The sequence below is a fragment of the Podarcis melisellensis genome, assembly GCF_964234715.1.
Source record: "Podarcis melisellensis genome assembly, chromosome: 6".
In the NCBI taxonomy this organism is placed as follows: Eukaryota; Metazoa; Chordata; class Lepidosauria; order Squamata; family Lacertidae; genus Podarcis; species Podarcis melisellensis.
In genome coordinates, this window is record NC_138538.1 from 96033827 (window position 1) to 96054097 (window position 20271).

The 20271-nt window shown below is 43.7% G+C and overlaps 3 protein-coding genes and 1 long non-coding RNA gene across 8 annotated transcripts in view; 2 read left to right on the forward strand and 2 right to left on the reverse strand.

The window, feature by feature from the left end:
• Positions 1-1531: 1531 nt before the first annotated feature.
• On the forward strand, positions 1532-4939 carry MRPS14 (mitochondrial ribosomal protein S14). The gene is made up of 3 exons (XM_081915216.1): positions 1532-1685; positions 2460-2618; positions 4512-4939. Exons 1-3 carry the CDS (start codon positions 1647-1649, stop codon positions 4692-4694), a joined length of 381 nt encoding a protein of 126 aa, XP_081771342.1. The 5' UTR covers positions 1532-1646; the 3' UTR covers positions 4695-4939.
• Positions 2625-3591, forward strand: LOC309372034. The gene is made up of 2 exons (XR_014169384.1): positions 2625-3180; positions 3476-3591. It is a non-coding gene; the product is annotated as an uncharacterized lncRNA (long non-coding RNA).
• Positions 4940-15942, reverse strand: CACYBP (calcyclin binding protein). 2 transcript variants are annotated; one of them, XM_081915188.1, is made up of 6 exons: positions 15815-15942; positions 12538-12733; positions 10738-10834; positions 9085-9184; positions 7460-7554; positions 4940-5990 (listed from the first exon to the last, which is right to left on the reverse strand). In XM_081915188.1, exons 1-6 carry the CDS (start codon positions 15821-15823, stop codon positions 5831-5833), a joined length of 657 nt encoding a protein of 218 aa, XP_081771314.1. In that variant the 5' UTR covers positions 15824-15942; the 3' UTR covers positions 4940-5830. The 2 variants fall into 2 exon arrangements, with proteins under 2 accessions (XP_081771314.1, XP_081771315.1); XM_081915189.1 differs by lacking the exon at positions 15815-15942 and adding an exon at positions 15647-15758.
• Positions 15943-18690: 2748 nt separating this feature from the next.
• Positions 18691-20271, reverse strand: part of RABGAP1L (RAB GTPase activating protein 1 like) — a 157660-nt gene continuing 156079 nt past the window's right edge. For all 4 annotated transcript variants that reach the window (XM_081915055.1, XM_081915058.1, XM_081915059.1 and 1 more), the window contains one exon: positions 18691-20106. In XM_081915055.1, the coding sequence (XP_081771181.1) occupies positions 19951-20106 (156 nt within the window). In that variant the 3' untranslated portion in view covers positions 18691-19950. The remainder of the gene's footprint in view (positions 20107-20271) is intronic.

Consider the following 20271-nt stretch of genomic DNA (forward strand, 5'->3'; position numbering starts at 1 on the left):
TTGTTATGCATGGCAGTTGTGATTAATCTTGGATTGTTTTGTAGACAGATGAAAGAGGATATTGTAAGACATTTAATGAATAGGAAAATTAGTCAAAGTCTTACTAAATAAAGACGCTGACAAATTGTTATATGTAATCACATGATATTATAGTGCGGGCTGATCTGAAGAATCAGATGATTGGTTCAGGGTGATGACACTGGGTTGCAACTATTAAGATTGCTGTGATCCTTTGATTAGTGAATAGAAGTGATGTGTGTATAAACAACATTTCAAATCTGTAAGTTGACAGCTATGCATGACTTCCCCCAAATAATCCTGGAAACTGTAGTTTACCCCTCACAGAGCTACAATTCCTATCACCCATAACAAACTACAGCTCCCAGGATTTTGAGTAGGGGGAGAGAGAAATGTTCTTTAAACATATGGTGTGTACACAGCTGTTGTCTTATTTGTTCCCACCTACTTACTGCTCTGGGGTCCCTTTTTGGCTCAGTATTGTGCTAAATTTATTTGAATTCATTTCCAACCTGCCTTCTCCCTACAAAAAACTCATTTCGTGAAGTTCAAAGATCCCGTAAATAAAGGGGTTTATAAGGGGTTGGGCAGTCATGAGGGTCATGGCGCACTGGTAGAGCATCTGCTTTCTGTGCAGAAGGTCTCTGCTTGAATATCAGCTGTCCCTGCAGATGTTTCCTGCCTGAAGCCCTGGAAAGCTGCTGTCTATCAGTGCAGGCAATATTGCGCCCAAGGCAGGAATGGTTTGACACACCACAGGTAGCCCTGCCAGCCTGTTGCTGCAACATAAACAATAGTCTTGTAGTATGCAGCTGACAAACGAGTATTATTAAGCTTTTGTGCACTACAAAAGGCACATTTCTTTTTATTATTCACCTGCTGTCTCTTGTTTTCTATTCTGTGAGGTTTTTTAAAGTGTTCTTATTTGGCTGACTTTGCAAGATAATAGTTCCAAAATGTGATAAGCTGCTAGGACATTTGCAAAGCTAAGCAGGGTCTGGTATTGCTTCAAACTGGATGGGGAGCTGTGTGTTGAGATTTCAGCATTGGACTAGATGACCCCTGGGGTTCCCTTGAATTCTATTATTCTCAATATTAATTTTTAAATTATATTTCATTACTTTCACCAGTTTCTAATTTGTTATCCATTTCTCTGAGATTTGGCTTCTGCTTTCCTTCCATGCTGTTTTGTACGCATCCCTTTTACGTACCACATGATATCACCTATTTCACCTAATACAGGTTCCTCTATTATATCACATATTTCGCCTATTAATTTCTATCATTCTCATTTTGCTTTTTCCCTCCCCGCCCCCAAACAGGCTTCCCTTCTCCAATTTAGCTGAACTTCCCGCATTCTCTCCCTCAACTGCGAGCGCACATCTCCCGAAGCATCTCTATGTCCCACTATGAGCAGTTAGCTCCGCCTAACTACGGGCGACGCATGCGCGGTCTGCCGCGACGCCGTTGAAGGCTAGTATGGCGGGGTAAAGGGGGCGGGGCCGCGCGCTTCTCAGCCACACCGCCGTGGATTATACTTGAGTAGCTCCGCCTAACTGCTGGCAGCGCATGCGCAGATCTCCGCGCTGCCTTTGGCGAGCAGCATTGTGGGGCCGGCGGGGCGCAAGATGGCGGCGGCGGCGGTGCTGCAGGCGGCGTCTCGTCAGGTGAGAGTCGCGGTCGCGCGTGTTTCCTCCTGGGGGGCCGCCCTTTCCCTTGGCTGCGGGTTGTCAAGTCTCAGCCCCTCAGAGACGGAGCCGCGCCTGGCGGGTGTTTCGCCTCCCCGCAAACGGGTTGTTTTGTGCGCCGCCTTTCTCCCGAGAGGGGCTCGAGGCGGCTGACAGATTGGGAACGTAGAAAAGGCGACAATTAGAAAGCACACAGAGTTTGACGCCATGAGCCCCGTCCTTTCCAGGCCTGTGCTGGGGGGGGGGTGAAGGACACGAGCGTCTCATTTCGCTTGGGTAGGTGTCAGCTGCTGTGTTTCCGGTCGGTGGAGGTTGGCCTTGGGGGCCAGAAAGCCGGGATTTCGTCCCGTGAGTTATTGGGCCCCAAACAGAAGCCCACACTAAAGTCCGTCTCCCCACCCCGGAAGAAACTCAGGAACGTAAATAGTCTTTTGCTTGGTTGCCTGTAGGAAATAGTGTACTGCAGTGCCTTCTGCTAGCCAGGCATTTATTCCCCGAGTCACCCCATCAGGGTGCTACAAATTAAAATTGTGTCTCCAGGTGGGTAGGCTAGTAAATTATTTGTGGGCTCACACTTTCGCGGTCTTTCCCTCCCAAGGCTAAATCTGGAAAACCGTTTGTCAGCAAATCAGATAAAAGTATAGTTACTTTTAAAAGAACAGATGCAGTGATGAATATCTGGACGCTTGCCTCTGATTACTTGCACAAATTGTACCACACTTTGACCCTGATTTATTTTTGTTATAATAATAGATCTTCCGCATACCATGTGTTGGACAAGTAAGGGGTTATTATGTTGACTGGAGGATGGTACGTGATGTTAAGAGAAGGAAGATGGCTTTTGAATATGCAGATCAGAGGCTGCGGCTGAATTCCCTTAGGAAAAACAAAATTTTGCCCAAAGAACTCCAGGTAAGATGAAAATACTGTTTTAAGATATTCTTGATTGTAGCAATGAACCAGGCATCCCCTCCCCATCTACATCACAGATTCAGAAATATATTTTATTTCAGTATAATATAACCATTGTAGGTTATGAACAGGTTATGAATAGAATCATCTCCTGATTCATTTTCCACAGTACATCCATTGCTTTTACATACTTTTTTAGTCATTGGTTTATCCAATTTCTATTCTTTCCAGAAGCTAAGAGTTCACTAAGCAAATAATAGTATGGAAGAAGGTAGCCCAGTTGTGTGCAATTACAGTATTACACTGAGGATCAGTTTGGAATGTAACCTACTGCTTGGGAATCCTGTAATTTTGTTTTAAGTTATTGTGTCTTTATTGTGGTGGGTTCCCGAAAGTGGCATCTATTATGCATTTAAAACCTTTCTCATTGTGTCCTTCAATTAAAAATTCCAGGCAGTTTTTTACTGGTTATTCTGTTCCAGACTGTACTCTTTCTTAAATTTAAAAGGCATAATGAAAGCTCTTTTGTTTTCTATACGCTTTTAGAATTTAACTGTTGGTTGTTCTCCGTAGTGATTCAGTCCTTTTACAAAATTCCTTTTTCTTTTTCTAAATGTATTATTGTAGGTAGTGTTTTTGTTGAGTACCTGTGTACATGTGGCATTTGAATGCTCCAGGAACAAACTGTTAAAGAAAACAGCACTTGTGTTATAGTAATTTAAAGTCTTTACCAATTTATTACAACATTGGGGCTCACCTGCCCTCTGCCATTCCTCACCCATTAACTTCCTACACCTTCCCCTTCCCACACCAGCCAACTACTAAGATTGCTTTTCACTTTCCCATTTCTGAAGCAGCTTCTCTCTTCAGTTTTGCAACCCTGCTTTGCTCTCGTTTTTACCTTCGTCCCATGTCCATGCTTCTTCCCTCTCCTTTTGTGCAAGCAGCCTTGCACACAAACTTCCCACACAGTAACATCCTGAATCTACCTCCACCTACACATTACAACTATGCACGCTTTTCATCTTCTGCCCAGGTATGAAGCCACCATCCCTTTCATCTTCCTCCCTATTCCCACGCCTCCTACTCCCTCTTTTTTCGCAAACCCCCTTGCACCCCCAATTTCATCTTCACTCCCTTTCCCCCCTCCATATTTCCTCATTTTTCTCAACTCTCCCTTGCAAAAAAATTAAGAAAATACGAGGATCGCTTGAAGGAGTTGGTTATGTTTAGCCTGGAAAAGAAGAGACTGAGATAGCCATTAGCTTAAGGGCTGTCACATGGAAGTTGGAGCAAGCTTATTTTTTCCTGCTCTGGAGGGTAGGACTCGAGGCAATGGCTTCAAGTTACAAGAAAGGAGATTCAGACTAAACATTTGGAAAAACTTTCTGACAGTAAGAGGAGTTCAGTAGTGAAACAGATTTGAGACACATGTTATTTTTGCCTGTGAGTTTGCAGATTCCTACCTGGGGGAATTAAAGCTTTGATTTGCCACAACCATAGTGGTTGTAAAACTGCTGTTGCTGTCACATTTCCTTCCTGTGTTACTAAACTTTTAAGAGACAGTGTCCTTGTGAATGATATATACTACATGTGTTTCCCAATTTACACAGGGGTTACATTCTGGACCTCTGTATGAGTCAGTGAAATGTGCATAAATGGGAAGCACCTTAGAAAATCCTAGTGGCTTGCAAGGAGACCCTCCCCACAGCCCAAAGAGGATGTCCTCTTCAGGCTCTGCAAAGGGTCTCCTCGCAAGTCACTAGGACTCTCTATGGTGCTCCCCATTTCCAGGTTTCAGCAGATTGAATGCCAATAGATGGTGTGTAAATGGGGTGCTGCCTGTAGTAGCTCCAGGACTACCGATGGGTATTACCGCTGTTTTTATTCCAGGAAGTGGCTGGAAAAGAGATTGCTGCCCTTCCCCGGGACACCTGCCCGGCGAGGATCCGTAATCGATGTGTTCTGACATCCCGTCCACGAGCTGTAGTGTGGCGATGGAGGTTAAGCCGAATTGTCTTCCGCCATCTGGCTGACCATGCGCAGCTCTCTGGAGTACAGAGAGCAATGTGGTGAGCCACCACCAACAAGGCTTTTCTTCAAAAAAGACAAAACTGAGTTCTATTTCAACTCCTAGGATGAATTAAAGACACGTTATATAACTTGCAGCATGTAAGGAGTCTGGAGGGGGGGTAGACCCATTGGTAGAAGACCCTTAGCTAGAAGGGGGCAACCTTGTTTAATTTTGTCAAACCTGCCACACTTGCTCCTCTTGTACATTTAAAAATGACATGGAAAAATAAAGCAGTCCCACGCTTGGATTTTGTTTGTCCTTTGCATTTAAGGTTTGATATATAACAATACATTGTTGCAGGGTGTATATTGCTAGCAAATCTGAAAAATCACATACGACACAGAATTCAGATACACTACATAGTTAAAACATATATTTTCTTCCTGACTAAGCTGCTAAATGGATTGGTGCAGCTCTCACTGCCGCTAGATGGAGTGCATGGTCCAAAAACAATGGCTAGAAACATGAGAGTTTAAGTAAATATAGTTATCCTATATTTTGCAATTCCTGTTGGTGGGTCTAGGACGTCAATGTCCTGTTATTTTGACTATTGCAACAATTACATTACAGCTTGTTCAGCCCATCGCTGTCCTCACTGAGTATCTCCACAAGGACAGATTGGCACAAATCCTCATCAGCACAGAGGAGGAAGCCAGAGGGAAACATCAATAACCCTGCCCCCTGGAAGCTCCCAGCAATGTACTTAACAGTCCTATTACATGCTAGTTAATCTGCATGCTTCCATAGTGCTCTTGAAATGGGCACCATCCATCTCTGAGAAAAGTATATGAAGCTTTCTATTTCCCTTGTCTGTACATACAGATTACGCAAACATGCCCTGAAACCTATTTCCTCAATGGTTAGAAGTGAAAGTTTCTTATACAGAGCTTGGGCAGGTGTGGGTAGTAAGTAGATGTTGATTTCAGACAATAGACAGTTGCACTCAAACTAGCTTACTTATTTTTATCAATTTCACAAAAAGCACGTAAAGCTTTATGGAAAAAGGGCAACACATTTGAAGGAAAAGCTTTTCTGCATGCTTTATTTCCCATCTCCAACCTGAAATGTAAGCAGCACACTTTCTCTGATCTCAGCAGAAGCCCCATACAAAAGATGTACATTTAAGATGGGTATTTGTTCAAATATCTATTGGGAAATCATCTTTGACTTGCTTTTCTCGGCTCTCAACCCAGGCTTTGTTAATTGACCTCTTCATTTCATCATCGCCTTCAGCATACATCTTTTTCAGGAGATTCATCAACCCTTCACTCGGGTCCGAGGTGTCATAAGCAGCTTTCCTAGAGCATACAAACATACAGAAAATAATTACATCACCAGTTACACACAAACTTTGGTATGCATTAAGATTTAAATTCAGTGGTACCTCGGGTTACATACGCTTCAGGTTACATACACTTCAGGTTACATACACTTCAGGTTACAGACTCCACTAACCCAGAAATAGTACCTCGGGTTAAGAACTTTGCTTCAGGATGAGAACAGAAATCGTGCTCCGGCGGCGTGGCAGCAGCAGGAGGCTCCATTAGTTCCAGAATGAATTAAGTACTTAACCGGAGGTACCACTGTACAAGTAAGCAAACAGTAAAATAATGAGAGCTCAAATCCTAAACCTGTTTACCCGTAAGTTTTATTAAAAATCAGTGGAACATATACAGAGGGATTGTTGGGACTAGACTAAGAGCAACTGGCTGGGAGAGAGGAAGCCTGGATAACTTTCAATTACTGCCTTGTTTCTCCCCACTTCTGCTTACAAGCCTCCCAACTCCCAAATATGAATCTGTGCCCTCTCTTATAATCAAAACACACATGTTAAAAGTACATAGATCAGACCTCTCAGGGAGTAAGAGGTGGGAACATGAAAAAGTACAGACATTAAACCTGTCACTTGGGCTTACTATTCCTTCTGCATTACACCACACCTGCAGCCACTCTGGTATACTATCCATATATCCCCCAGGAAGCTTGTTTTGTATATTGAGAACCTTGGGTCTTGCTACAGGACAAATTAGTTCCTGAACATCTGGCATTCAATGTAGTATTAATTCCAGAAAGTGACATGGCCCTTTTATGCAGCAAAACAAGCAACCAGGTTTTGCATATATTTAGTGGAATATTAAGTATTCGTGTTCTTGTAAGGACACAGGGAAGATTTCATTAAAAATACTGTGGCCTATTTCAGGTATGAGTATCAAGAACCACCAGTAGGAAAAAACGGTTTCTGCAATAAATGTTACAAGCAAAGATTAAAAGCTCATTGTGTTGCAGTTTAGAAGACATGGAATTGAGCCAGCTTAGCCCAGTGGTTCCATCAAAAGACGCATAGCTTGGATCCTGCAATCGCCCACAGACAGCAGTTTGAAACCTGTGGGCGCTGACTGGCTTTAAAAAAAAAATGAAATTAAAGACATGGAATTGAATTCTATTATAAAAATGAACAAGTTCTAAATAAGATGATCTGGTAGAGCAGACTTAAAGAGATGCCTATCAGGAATACTCAGCAGACAAGATTATTGAAGTGGCACAATTTGAGCCACTAATAATGGAACCTGGATAAGACTTTTGCCTCAAAGTCTTTTGATTGCCACAACTGGAAACACCACGACAATAACTCTCAGCATCAAACACCAGCTCAACTGACAAATATTTTGCATGGATCAACACCACTTTGGGTTAACAAGCCTAATCTGCAAGTCCTTTGCTTCTACCAAACACAATGCAACAGAAGAAGAAATAGAGGTGCACTTACTCCTTCTCCTTCGTCTCTTTTTCAACTTGTGTTAGGCACTCCCATTTTTCCTCTTGCTTTTTCCTACATAATATCAATATCATATCTGTTTTGATCTGCAAAAATAAGAAAAGCACTACAAAAAGTGAAACTAGGTGGCAGAATTACCAAACAGGCCAAGTATCAATAACTTTATTTTTAATAGTATTTAAAGAATGGCAATTCAGTTATGTGAGTTAAAATATAGAATATGGACAACAGGCAGCAACAACAAAAAAGGGGCAAAATGAGCAGGAGAGATGGCGTTGTATGAGCAATTTTCGCTCACATGTAAAGTATAAAATAGACTAATCCTGTGCAACACTTTTGCCAGCCAAAGCTCACCCACTGAATTTGTTGTGAAACATTCAGAATGGGGCTTGTGTTAGCAGTATGTTCATTGTCAGTAATTTAAGACAAGGTACCATAATTGTTTTCACCAATCTGAACATTTTTTTGCATTAATTCTCTACACAAATCTCAGAATAAATGCTCTGTTATATACAAGTGTTGTTTCTCTACTAGACAGGTCACATGATTGTAATTTGAAGGTTGCGAGATACAGTATAGTGGTGCCCCGCAAGACGAATGCCTCGCAAGACGGAAAACTCGCTAGACGAAAGAGTTTTCCGTTTTGAAGGTGCTTCGCAAAACGAATTTCCTATGGGCTTGCTTTGCTAGACGAAAAAGTCTTGCGAGTTCCTGCGGGGTTTTTTCCCCCTTCCCCCCCCCTTTTTCTAAGCTGCTAAGCTGCTTATCCGATAAGCCGATAAGCCGTCAATGGGCTTGCTTCGCAAGACGAAAAAACCGCAAGACGAAGAGACTCGCAGAACAGATTCTTTTCGTCTTGCGAGGCACCACTGTATGTGCATTCTCTTGGGTGCAGCAAAAATTTATTTCAGCTACACCCAAGAGAAAGAATCTATCCTTATCAAGTTCAATTGTTGTTGTTGTTTAGTCGTGTCCGACTCTTCGTGACCCCCTGGACCAAAGCACACCAGGCACTCCTGTCTTCCACTGCCTCCTGCAGTTTGGTCAAACTCATGTTCGCAGCTTCGAGAACACTGTATCAAGTTCAATACTAAAGCCTAAGAAACCACATATATAACATGAATGAGACTGGGCCCCTTGGATGGCATCGAACAAAGTGCTTCTGCTAGTGCAGGGACTTGTGGCTGTGCAGCGTAACTCCACTCTCTCTCCCACAGCTCTCCAGAGCAGATTTAGGGAGGGGGGAAACCATTGTGCTAATGGAAGCTCTTCTTTGGATACTGTTCATTCTTCCCAACAGACTGGTTTCTTTGTGAAAGACTCTCTTGTTATGTCAAGTGGTACAGCCCAGATTTGTGACCTCAGGGACAAGTGGGCCTCTGAGGTATGCGGCTGACTGTCCTCTATTGAAAACAGAAGGTAAATATATGGGCAGGAAGTCTATCAAGAAAGGGTATCTATCCATCTTGAAACCACAAGTTATAGAACCGACGGCTCACCCCCTAGCAAGTGCCTAATGACTAATCCACAGCAGGTAGTAACACAGGAAGCAGCCCTAAGCTGTGGAAACCATACGAATCTACAACGTTAGCATGTACTTGAAAAGAAGCGTTTACCTTCCATGAGCTGCTTTCCACAGAGATGGGTTTCAGAAGATTGTTGAAAGTCATAGTGTAGTTCTTGTTATTCAGATTCTTCACCAGCAGATCAAATGATCTAGAAGGAAGAAGAGATTAATCATAAAGGCACAGCCATGATCTATCAAATTCAGAGAAAGCTGACATGGAAAGGGGGGGGGGATAAATTGCTCTGCACCTAAAATCTAGTATCACAAATCTAGAGTAACATATAAGACATACCGTATTTTTCGCACTTTTTCCCCTCCAAAAATGAAGGGGAAATCTGTGCACCGACCCATCTCGCTCTCCAGGCTTCAGGAAGCTATCAGCAAGCCTGCGGGAGTTCCCACAGGGCTCCCTAGGCTGCGGATAGCAGCCTGCTGCACGGAGCGCAGGGCACGGTGAAGCAGAGCACCCCGCGCTTCGGGCAGACATCACAAGCTCGGGGGACAGCGGGGAGGCGGAGCACCACCATACCGCTGTTCCCCAACCTGGTTTGGTTTCCCCGACCTGGTTTTTTTTGGGGGGGGGGGAAGTAAAGGAAAAAAAGTTTTCCTTTATCTCCCCCCCAAAAAAACTAGGTGCATCCTATGGGACGAAAAATACGGTAACTGAAGCAAAAGAGCTCAAAAGGGGGAAAAAAATGAATACTACAAAGATAACAGAAGCGGGTAAAAGTCAAGCCCAGAGATATTCGCATTAAACTGTAAGGAAATTAGTGTGACTTTAAGACACAGTAAATAACGATTCGGTGACGCAACTGAGTTGGCTAGATGCTAATAGACAAGTTCCGTGAGGCAAAACAGCAAAATAAATTGGGTGAGGGGGGGAAAGCACCCATCAGATTGAAGTGTCCAGCAATTAACCAGAGCTCAATCAACAGAAGCAATTATGGCAAGCAGACAAGAGAAACAAAGTGGAGATGGAAGTAAGGAAAGCAGAAAAAATGGAAATGGAACTCAGAGGAGGAACAAGGAGCTGGGGGTGAAATCTAAAGAAAAAAGGCATCAAACTGAGAGGTATAAATAATTATGAGAAAGCATATGGTACTTCAAAATCAAGAGGGGTAGCAACTATAATTTCAAAGAGATGAGGGTTTAGTATATTAAAGATGAAGAAAGATCCTGAAGGAAAATGCATTATAATTCAGGGAACAATGGCAGGGGAAGAATACTATAATTAATACTTCTGCTCCTAATGAAAATCTGGTGGAATTTTTTCATAAAATGTTTAAGGAAATGGAGGATTTGAATATATGGGCTATATGATTATGGCAGGAGATTTCAATATAGTATTAGATAAACAATTGGATAAGTCAAATCCAGAGGAAAAATGTAATAACATGACAGGATTAGCTAAAATTATGAAAAGGAAAGATATGAAAGATGTCTGGGGAGTGATGAGGAGAGGAGAGAAGAAATTTTCTTTCTTCTTACCAATGCATAAGACCTATTCAAGGATCAATTATATCTTCTTTTCAAAATATATTCATATACTGTACATCAGTTTGCGAAGGAAATTTAATACTTTAATAACTATTTCACTAGCTTCTGAAACATCTTAATATGGGAACAAGCAGCCAGGGACAAACAAAGCAAGAAATGGTTCAAGACACACTCTGTACTTCCCGGCATTTAATGAAACACCCACCTTTCTGTGAAATGCACCTTCACATTCTCAGCTGGCAGATGCTGAACTCCACTTAAAGTGATGTAGATTTTCAAAAATTTATCTGACTGATCCCAAGCTAAAGGGATTAAAAGAAAGCTGTATTTATTACATTCATTCCAAACTGCTCTCCCTAGGTGATGACCTTAGTGAGCCATTTCTTCATCTTCTAAGATTTTAGCAGGCACTGCCCACACCTCTGCAAACAATTCTGGCAACCATGAGGGCTAGAAACATGTTTGTTTTTAATGTAAACTGGAGTTGCCAGGAAACAATTACCGTATGTTCCGGCGCATAAGATGACTTTTTAACCCAGGAAGTCGGGGGTCGTCTTATACGCCAGGTATGGTTGTGCTGAGTGTTGCCCTCCATAGCAGTAAAGTCCAATGGGAAGCTCTCCACCGGCTGCCCATGATCCCCCCACAAGACATGGGACAGGGGGGGGCAGCTCCCCTGACGTCCCTCGGAGCACCTTTGAAGCGGAGGCAAGAGGAGCCGGAGCGAACCATTGTCCCCAAAAGAAGCGGGGGGGGGAGAGAGAGGAAGGGAAATCCCTTCTCACAGCTCGCTATGCCTCCCGAGTGCAGAACCTCCCCACTCACCCACACGGACCACTGAAGCGACACCTGCCTTGGGTGACCCCAGTTTATGTGCATTTTCTACATTTGTGTGTGTCTCTGCTCTCTCTCTCTCTCTCTCTCTCTCTCTCTCTCTCTCTCTCTCTCTCCCTCTCCCCCCCCCCCCACCCACGGATGGATGCTGCTGAGCCCAGGCATGAAAGAGAGAGAGAGGGAGAGAGAGAGAGAGAAAGAGGAGAGAGAGAGAGAGAGAGAGAGAGAGAGAGAACGCTTTCAGGCAGCTGGTGCGAGGGGAGGGGTGCCTGCGCAAACCGCACTTACGGGCCCTGTGCTGTTTCTCTTCCCTCTTACGAAAGGGCAGAGGAGGGGGGAGCTAGAAGGGGGGGAGCCGCGGAGGGGGGCACGTGGGTCTCTCTCACGCGGGGCAGGTAAGCGGCTGTTTGGCGGCCGTTGGGGTTCTGTGAGGCAGGGGAGGGAGGTGGGTCCGGTGAGGGAAAAGAGGGGCGGCAGCTTCTCTTCCTCCTCTCCCCCCCTCACACGGAGAGTGATGGAGGGAGCCCTTCCCACCAAAACAGGGGCAAGAGGCGGCTGCGCTGGCCTGGCGGCCCCACAAAGCACCGGGGAGGCGGATCATGAGAGGGAAACATTGACTATTATACCGAGAGAGAGAGAGAGAGATATACCGTATGTTCCGGCTGCCAGATGGAGGAGGCATGAGGCAAGCAGGGCTTTGAAGTCCTTCCCTCCATCCGCCCCTCCCCTGATCCTCCTGCAAGGCCCCCAGCGCCCCAGCTGCGGTGTTCGTACAGGGATTAAAAGACTGGCTGCCTCTAGCTGGCTGCAGGCGTTGTAAGAGGGATAATCTTATACGGCGAGTATATCCCAAACTCTATATTTTAACTTGAAAAGTTGGGGGTCGTCTTATATGCTCAGTCGTCTTATATGCCGGAAAATACGGTATGCATCAAGTAACAGTTATTATGGTTTTCATGTGCTCCTGCAGGATCACAAAAAATCCCTTGTTCATGACATAAAAAGTATATAAATCTATGCACAATAACCTACTTTTCCATATATAATCCAACCTATGATTCAGGGATTAAAAAATTATATACACTGGCTGTGATGCTAAGCAGTTTACTAAGCAGTTTACAAGATATTTTCTTGAACCTCTAATTCAAAGATATGGGTGGATCAGACCTACCATAATTGTTGATTTTCACTGTGTATCCTGTTGGAGGTGGTCTTTCTTCTTCAGATGTTTCTGCTTTTATTTTGACTGGTAAGTGGTTCTTGATTTCTCTTTCTATCTTATTCTTTTCTGACAGCAACACATCATGAACTCTCTTTCTTGATGCTTTTTTCAAAAGCTCTTTCACCTCATCTAAATCTTTATGTAGCTGGATGAAACACACAGAGCACACAAATCTGTAAGCTGCCTTGAAAGCAAGTGCTGATAAAGAATTAAAACAATCCATACAGTACAATCAAAGCATGAAGTGCAGAACAGCAAACAGTTAAAACCACAAAAAGCACATTAAGGAAATAACTTAATCAGGCCAACTAAAGTATCACAAAATATCGTACAATTTTTTGGCATTTCCACAGAAACCATCCAGCCTGGAGAACTTGCAAGCTTGCACAATATTTTGTGTTATTTTGTTTGGTCTAAAAAGATATTCCTCCAATATAGATATTGAGCATTTTGTATGGGTCGACACTTAACATTTTAAAAATGAAACTAGATTCTATTGTCATTTAAAAGACGACATACTGAAAAGTTGTGAGGAAGACACTGGAAACAAGAGACAAGAGATGAGACATCACTACTGGAAAGTTCCTCTCTATAGTTAGGTAAAGGGACCCCTGACCATTAGGTCCAGTCGCAGTCCGTTCTCTGTAGTTAGCACCTGCCTAAATTCATAAGATCAAGCAATCTGGAGCATAGCTGTCAACTTTTCCTTTTTCTTGCGAGGAGTCCTATTCGGAATAAGGGAATTTCCCTTTAAAAAAAGGAAAACATTGACAGCTATGATCTGGAGAAGAGACGTTAATACTTTCACTCAATAAAGTATCAAATGGTGGAATGGATGTCAGAACAGATCTTTTCCATGCTATCCTTTACAGTCAAGCAGGAATGAATTTGTGCCTTCTGATTCCAGGTAAAACACTAGACCTCTCTTCACAATTTGCCCTCCCTGCCTAAATGCACGAAGGGGTGGGGGTGTGGCAGCACACACCTTTTCACCCTGCTCCTGATGTCACATGCTCCCCAGACCCTTCACACTCACTTTTGCATTGAGTGTGACGTTTGCAGAGGGCACACCATTACAGGGCACCAGGTTCTGAACAAAAGGGAATCCTACACAATCACAGTATGTGTGCATGTTGTCCTGCTCACTGTAGAAGGTGGGGGGTATGCAGGGCCAATGGAACATGCAATATTGAGAATGTGACCAAGAAGCACCATCCCACATAATAATAACACCACCTTTATTGTTAATGTACAACCTGTGTACAATGTAATTAACCATTGCACTCTGTGTGCTTGTCGCACAACACACCAACCCTGAACATCACTTGCACTATATTATTTTCCTTTCAGTAGCCTAACAGCCCATGGATAGAAACTGTTTTTTAGCCTGTTGGTATGACTGATTATACTTCTATATCTCCTGCCCGAGGGTAGAAGATTAAAGAGGTCCTGGCCGGGGTGTGAATCATCCCTGAGAATTTTTCTCACTTTCCTAAGGCAAGGATCCTTTGCAATGTTATCTAGCAGACTCAAGAGACAGCCCATGATATCATGTGCTGTGTTCACCACCCTCTGTAAAGACTTTCTGTCTGTGGCTGTCTAGCCAACATACCACACTGTGATACAACATGAGAGGACACTTTCTATTGTGGACCAGTAGAAGGAGGTCATCAATTGTTGTTTACTTCCCCCAAATTTATTTCTCAGCTTGAAGGACAACTTCAGTGATTACATAGGTCACCATTCCACAGTAACTGCAGCTAGCCCTACGAAGTCCAGGGCATCGTGCATGGCTAAGGCAAGATTCAACAGGAGACAGCCCAGTTTTATTGCTAGCTGTTTGTCAAGTCACGCAGAGCCCTTCCAAGCCTGTTCGCAAGTTTCTGAGTTATATATATACAGTATTTCAATCAAAAGAAATAAATGAAAAAGCAGCATCTTAAAGGGTGAATATTTAATTATTAATTACATGTATATCCCACCTTCTTTCCTCCTCCCCCACCACGCAAGGAGCTCAAGAAGGCGAACATAGTTCTCGTCTCACTTCACCCCCAGAACAACAACCCTGTGAGGCGGGTGTGGGTGAGAGCCAGTGAGCAGCCCAAGGTCCCAGTGTTGGAAATTCCCTAGGTGCCAGGCACATTTTGCTACTGGTGTGGGTCCAGTTATAAATAGAGTCATACCTTGGTTCTTGAACATAATCTGTTCAACTTTCTAAAACCAAGGCATGGCTTCTGATTGGCTACAGGGGCTTCCTGAACTCAAGCAGAAGCAGCGCTGGACGTTTGGCTCCCAAAAAACGTTTGAAAACCCAAACACTTACTTCCAGGTTTTTGGCATTCAGGAACTAAAATGTACGAGTACCAAGGTGTTTGGGAACCAAGGTACAACTGTACATGGAGATTTCTGGGCACCAGGTTGGAGACTGACATCTCCATCAAGCCAGCTGACATGTGCGACAAAAGATGTACGTTGTTATTGTTATTAGCCTTTATTGGCATAAGTTTATACAATAAAATCGTAAAATCATCCAAATGCATTGATAATCCAAACACATAACATATATAAAAACTAGATTAAACGAGGGAGCTTTAGATTTAGCTTTAAAGATATTGTCTTGTCCTTCTGCACTGCTGCGCGAATCATGGACATCTTAGTCCTCCATCATCCCATCAAGGAAAGGAAGTGCAGGGCTGAGTACAAATAAACTTGACACTACAGCAACCTTTCCACAGGCCTCCCAAATGGAGCTCACAGACCACAGTTCTTGCGTACTGGGACAAGTGAATCACTGTGAGAGCAAACTCCAATCAAGCAATGTAGTTGAGATAATAGAATCCTAGAACTGGAAGGGGCCCCGAGGGTCATCATGTCCAACCCCCTGGCAAATACACATTCTGCTGTGGGGATGGTGACTCAGGTTTAAGGGGCCTTTGGGCGCCTAGCTTCTATATCTGAGTTTCTAGCCCCCCTGTGTCGTCGCCCGGACTATTTTGCCTCGCTCTGCCCTGTTTTATTTCCTCTCCTTCCTCTCCCTTCCCACCCGCCTCTTTTGTACCATTTCCACAGGGCTCCTTTCTCCCGCGCTCTGCACATGAGCAGGAGCCCCCTCCTTCCTCCCTCTCCGCCCCCCCCCCGGGAGCGGCCCCCGCCGGCCCCTCCAGGCGCCCAACGGCCCTTCTTCCCTCGCTGGGCCCACAGCCGCCCCCGCGCGCCTCCGCCTCACCTCCTCCATGGCTGGAACAGGGGCCCCTCCAAGCGGAGTCGCGCATGCGCCGCCCAGCACCGCCCCCCCCCCCGCCCCAGAGGAGACGCGGAAGCGGCGAGGCTCGGCGCGCCCAATCAGAACGGCGCCGGCCGCGCTGCTCTCATCGCCCCGCCCCCGAGCTTTCTGACCTTAATCGTCACTGCTCCGCGCCACGCCCAGCCAATGGTCGCAACGCGCCCAGACAGGAAGCGGAAGAGGAGAACTCTGGGAGGAGGGGGCCGTTTTTAAGCGGAGATGGAAACGGAAGAGGCGCGTCTCGTTTTTCTGGATGCGCAGTTTCCGGGTTCAGTCTCGGAGAAGTCGGGCTGTGGTTTTTTCTGCGAGGGCGGAAGCGAAGGCTGCCTGTTGAATTATAGTCATATAGAATTTATATATTCATTTATGCAAGATAGGTAGGTAGGTAGGTAGAGAGATAAATATTGCACTTCTCTTGCCACCTCTTTCTCCAAGGACCGCAAGGTGGCCTGCGTGGCTCTCCCGCCTTCCTCCTCCATAGACTAATAGAATTGGAATGGGCCCCTCAAGAGTCATCTAGTCCAACTCCCCGCGATGTAGGAATCCCCGCCACTCCTCTGTTGGAAGATCAGCCTGAGGCGGTGACTGTGACCCAGGGCCACTCCCAGTGAAGTTCGTGGGCAGAGAGGGAGGATTTGAACCATGGTCTCTACCAGGTCCAAGTGGAAACGCTCTTAACCACTTGAGGTCCTTCAAAAATGTTTTTCCCACCTACTTTAAATATTAAGTCCCCCACAGTTGCAGATACAGTCCGTTGTACCTCCATATTTCAGAGGACGAGAAGGAGCAGTGGTGGCTGAGGAAAACTAAGAATATAAGGAGAGCCAGGCTGGATCAGTAGCTGCAGATGAGAAATCTGTAATTGCATTCAGCCCAGCATCCTGTTCTGACAGTGGCGAATCAGATGCCCCAGTGGGAAGCCCGCAAGCAAGATCTGAGCACAAGAGCACTTTCTTCCCTTCTGTGACTTCCAGCAACACGTTCAGAAGCACTGCTCTGTCCAGCTGTGGAGGCAGAGCACAACCACAATGGCTACTAGCCATCAATAGCCTAATTCTCCTCCATAAATTTGTCCAATCCTCTTTTAAAGCCATCCATGTTGGTGGCCATCACTGCCATCCACATGACTTACGATTGACAGAGGTTGAAACTGAAGGAGTGCTGTTTGACTGGGCAATAGAGTCCACCATTATTATACATTTAGCAACATCCAGTATACCAGCCTTTGCCAATCTGGTGCTCTGCAGAGGTTTTGTACTAAAACATCCACTGAAACTCTTCCTGTTCTGGTTGGCAAATACACATAATTTTACACTGATTATGTGTAAAATTATGTAAGGCATAATTTTACACATAATCAGACTCCCAGTTTTAAATATATATTTAGTAAAGGAAATGAAGGCTCCATGGCTGCAAAACTGAACTGTAATGATGGGGGAAATTAACCCTTCCACAATGGCTTTAAAGAATAATAATAATTCCACATTCTAACCCTTTCCATTTCAGCCTTCTGGAGTCTTATTTCTCCCCCATAGGTGGGAAAGTGTGCAGGGCAGGGGGAATTTTACTACAGAAATGCCAACCAAGAAAGGATTGATTTCACTCCCACCTGCATTTCTTCCCAAATCTTCCCTCACATACAAATGTAAGGCTGTCATCGCTCAGCCCTATGAAGCATCTCATCACAATTCTTGGGCTGGGGAGGGGAGCATAAGAGAAGGCAAGCTGAACAACAGCAGAGGTTTGAATAAAGGAAACCTCAGAGCAGCAATTATAAGGAGAAAGTTTGTGGGGAGCCCTAAAACCTTATGATTAGCTGCCGCAAGGATTCAGAAAGGCAGAGTCTGTTATATATTCCCTGCTGTTACAATCTTAATTGGTTTGGGAGATGGACCCTATAGGCAAATGAAAAGATTCTCAATGGCACAAGATCTGGTCCACGCCTCCTCCAAGTCCACTGGTTTTTAACACAGGTTCAGCTAGCTCCTCCTTATGGTGTCAGGGTTTTAAGGTACAAATAACATATTGGCATATGTGGTAGCGCTGTAACTATGTACACAAGTTCTGGAAGCTGGTTCTAAATTGGCATTATTGTTGGCAAACAGGTCCCCTTGGACGCGAAGTTGTGTTTTTCATCCATTTCTGATGGTGCCAATGCTGACCTTACTTCTCTGTATCTGTTGGTTACTGCTCATTTAGTGATCTCTCAAGGATGGAAGGACACATCCTGTTACTCTCTGGATTTGTGGATTTAAAAGTCATGCTTATTGACATTTCTGAAAAATTGACTCATAAAATCCTTGCTGCCAGAGGTCATGCGGACTCCTCAATTTCTTCTGCTTAGGGAGTGTTTCTACTAAATTTGAGTTTATTTGGTATTAATGATCATTTGATATGCTTTGTATAAATATTAACCTTATATTTCACTCTGGAATATATCTTATGCTACTGATTATTATTCTGTCATCTTGTTTTTAATTCCTCTTGCTCTTAAAAATAATACAAGTTATTCAGGGAAGCAAACTTATTTGACAGAATGCCTCGTTTTAATAATTGCTTTAACTGTGTTATGTATTTTTATTTTGTCTTAGGTATTTTTTTTGTAACAACTTAAACTTCACAAATAAATAATATTCACTTGTATATACCCTCCTACAGTACATACTATTCATAAAAAACAACAACACAACCAGATGTGGTTGCTAACCACAGTATTAATATGTTTGGTTTGGCCCTCAGTTATCATGAGCAAGTCAAACTTTGCATTATAGTGTTGAAAACTCCTAATATGCAAATATGCCCAACAATGAAACGCAAAGTGAGCATCATTAAACTTTATTGTAGAGAACTGACTGATAGGCTATTGCGTTAATTTGGATTAAAATCAGCACAAAACAATGTCCCAGGAACACTTTTCATAACATGGAAACCAAGTACATAACCAACTTCTTATCCAGTAGTGATGTTGGCCTGTGAGACATTATTATACACATTACACATAATAAAAAAAATATTTCCATCAATTTAAGCAATAGTATAATTCTCCATGAAATAAGCATTTCTATAAACATTTTATGTTAAATTCAAAAATGTAACAAATGTTTTTTTTGCACTTTAGAAAGATATAAAACAAGTATGATTTCCAGACAGACACAGGAATCTTCTGAAAAATTTGTTCTGCCAGTCAAAGGTGAAGGTCACCTTCCATCAAAGCATTTTGGACACATTTTACCAGGACCAAGAATGTCTTCTACACAAGCCCTGTGCAAAAGAGCAAAGGGTGCAATCCACTAGGAAGTTCACCTCTGCTAGCTGTGATTCATTTTGAAGGTGAGTGCTCCAAAGAGCTTTTGAGAGATGTGCCCCAAGTCTGCTGATTGGCAAAAGAGAACAGAGGTGTGGGAAAGAGCCATTTCCCTTATTTGCAATATACGGCATAAGTTACGGAATGCTTAAAGGCAGCATTAAAGTAGATGTGGTTTTATGCATGTTCTCGTTTAGTAGCTTTACAAGATTTTTTTTTTAAATTACTGTTGTTCCACTTGTTATAGATGTGGCCTGAGACTCAAGCCTTAAACAACAGGTGCATCTTGGCAGGGTGCAACAATAGCTGTAAACCTTTGAACTGATCTACCAGGAAACGCTCTGGCATTATAATAAATGTGCTTTTTCTTCATTATTTTACCCTGCCCTCTCTCCCCTCTCCCAAAGTGGGGAAAAACTGTCTTATAAATAATTATGAATATTTTTAGCAACATATGGAACACATAGTTCTGAGTTATTTGCTCCCCATACTTGAACTTCTAGGCATACAAAATAACATGTAAAATATGAAGGTACCAGGATGTGGCAAGGCAGCTGGGAACGAGTATTCCACATATAACAGGATTCTTTAAATAACTTCCCTTTGGAAAGGGCCACATCAGAACAAATAAAAGACACTGAAGGAATTGGTTTGCAGGCTGGCTCTCTGGCCTGTCTCCTGCTTCCCCCTTTGAACAGGTGTTATTGGGTGAATATCCAAGGGGTTTCAAGCTGCTTTGTCCATTGTGCTCTTGGTGCTTGGAATCCAGCTGGAACTATGTGCTGCCCTCTTTGGGTGACGACGACAGCTGAGCCTGCTGCAGTGGCTGTGTGCCAGTAGCTGTTTTGATAGAGTTCAGGGTTTTGCTAAACCAAGAGTTCTTGGCAGCTTGGATTTCACTCATAAGTGCTCCTCTCTGGTGTTCTAGCTCCTGTGAAATGAAAACAGTCTGGTGTTGATCAGAGAACTATTCAGCAGGGCTTAGACATTTGAGTCATCTTTTGCTGAAATTAACCAGCTTAATAAAAATCCAAGTTTATGGATAATTTTCTATGTACAACTTCAGTGATAAACACAGCAACAACATATATCTGCT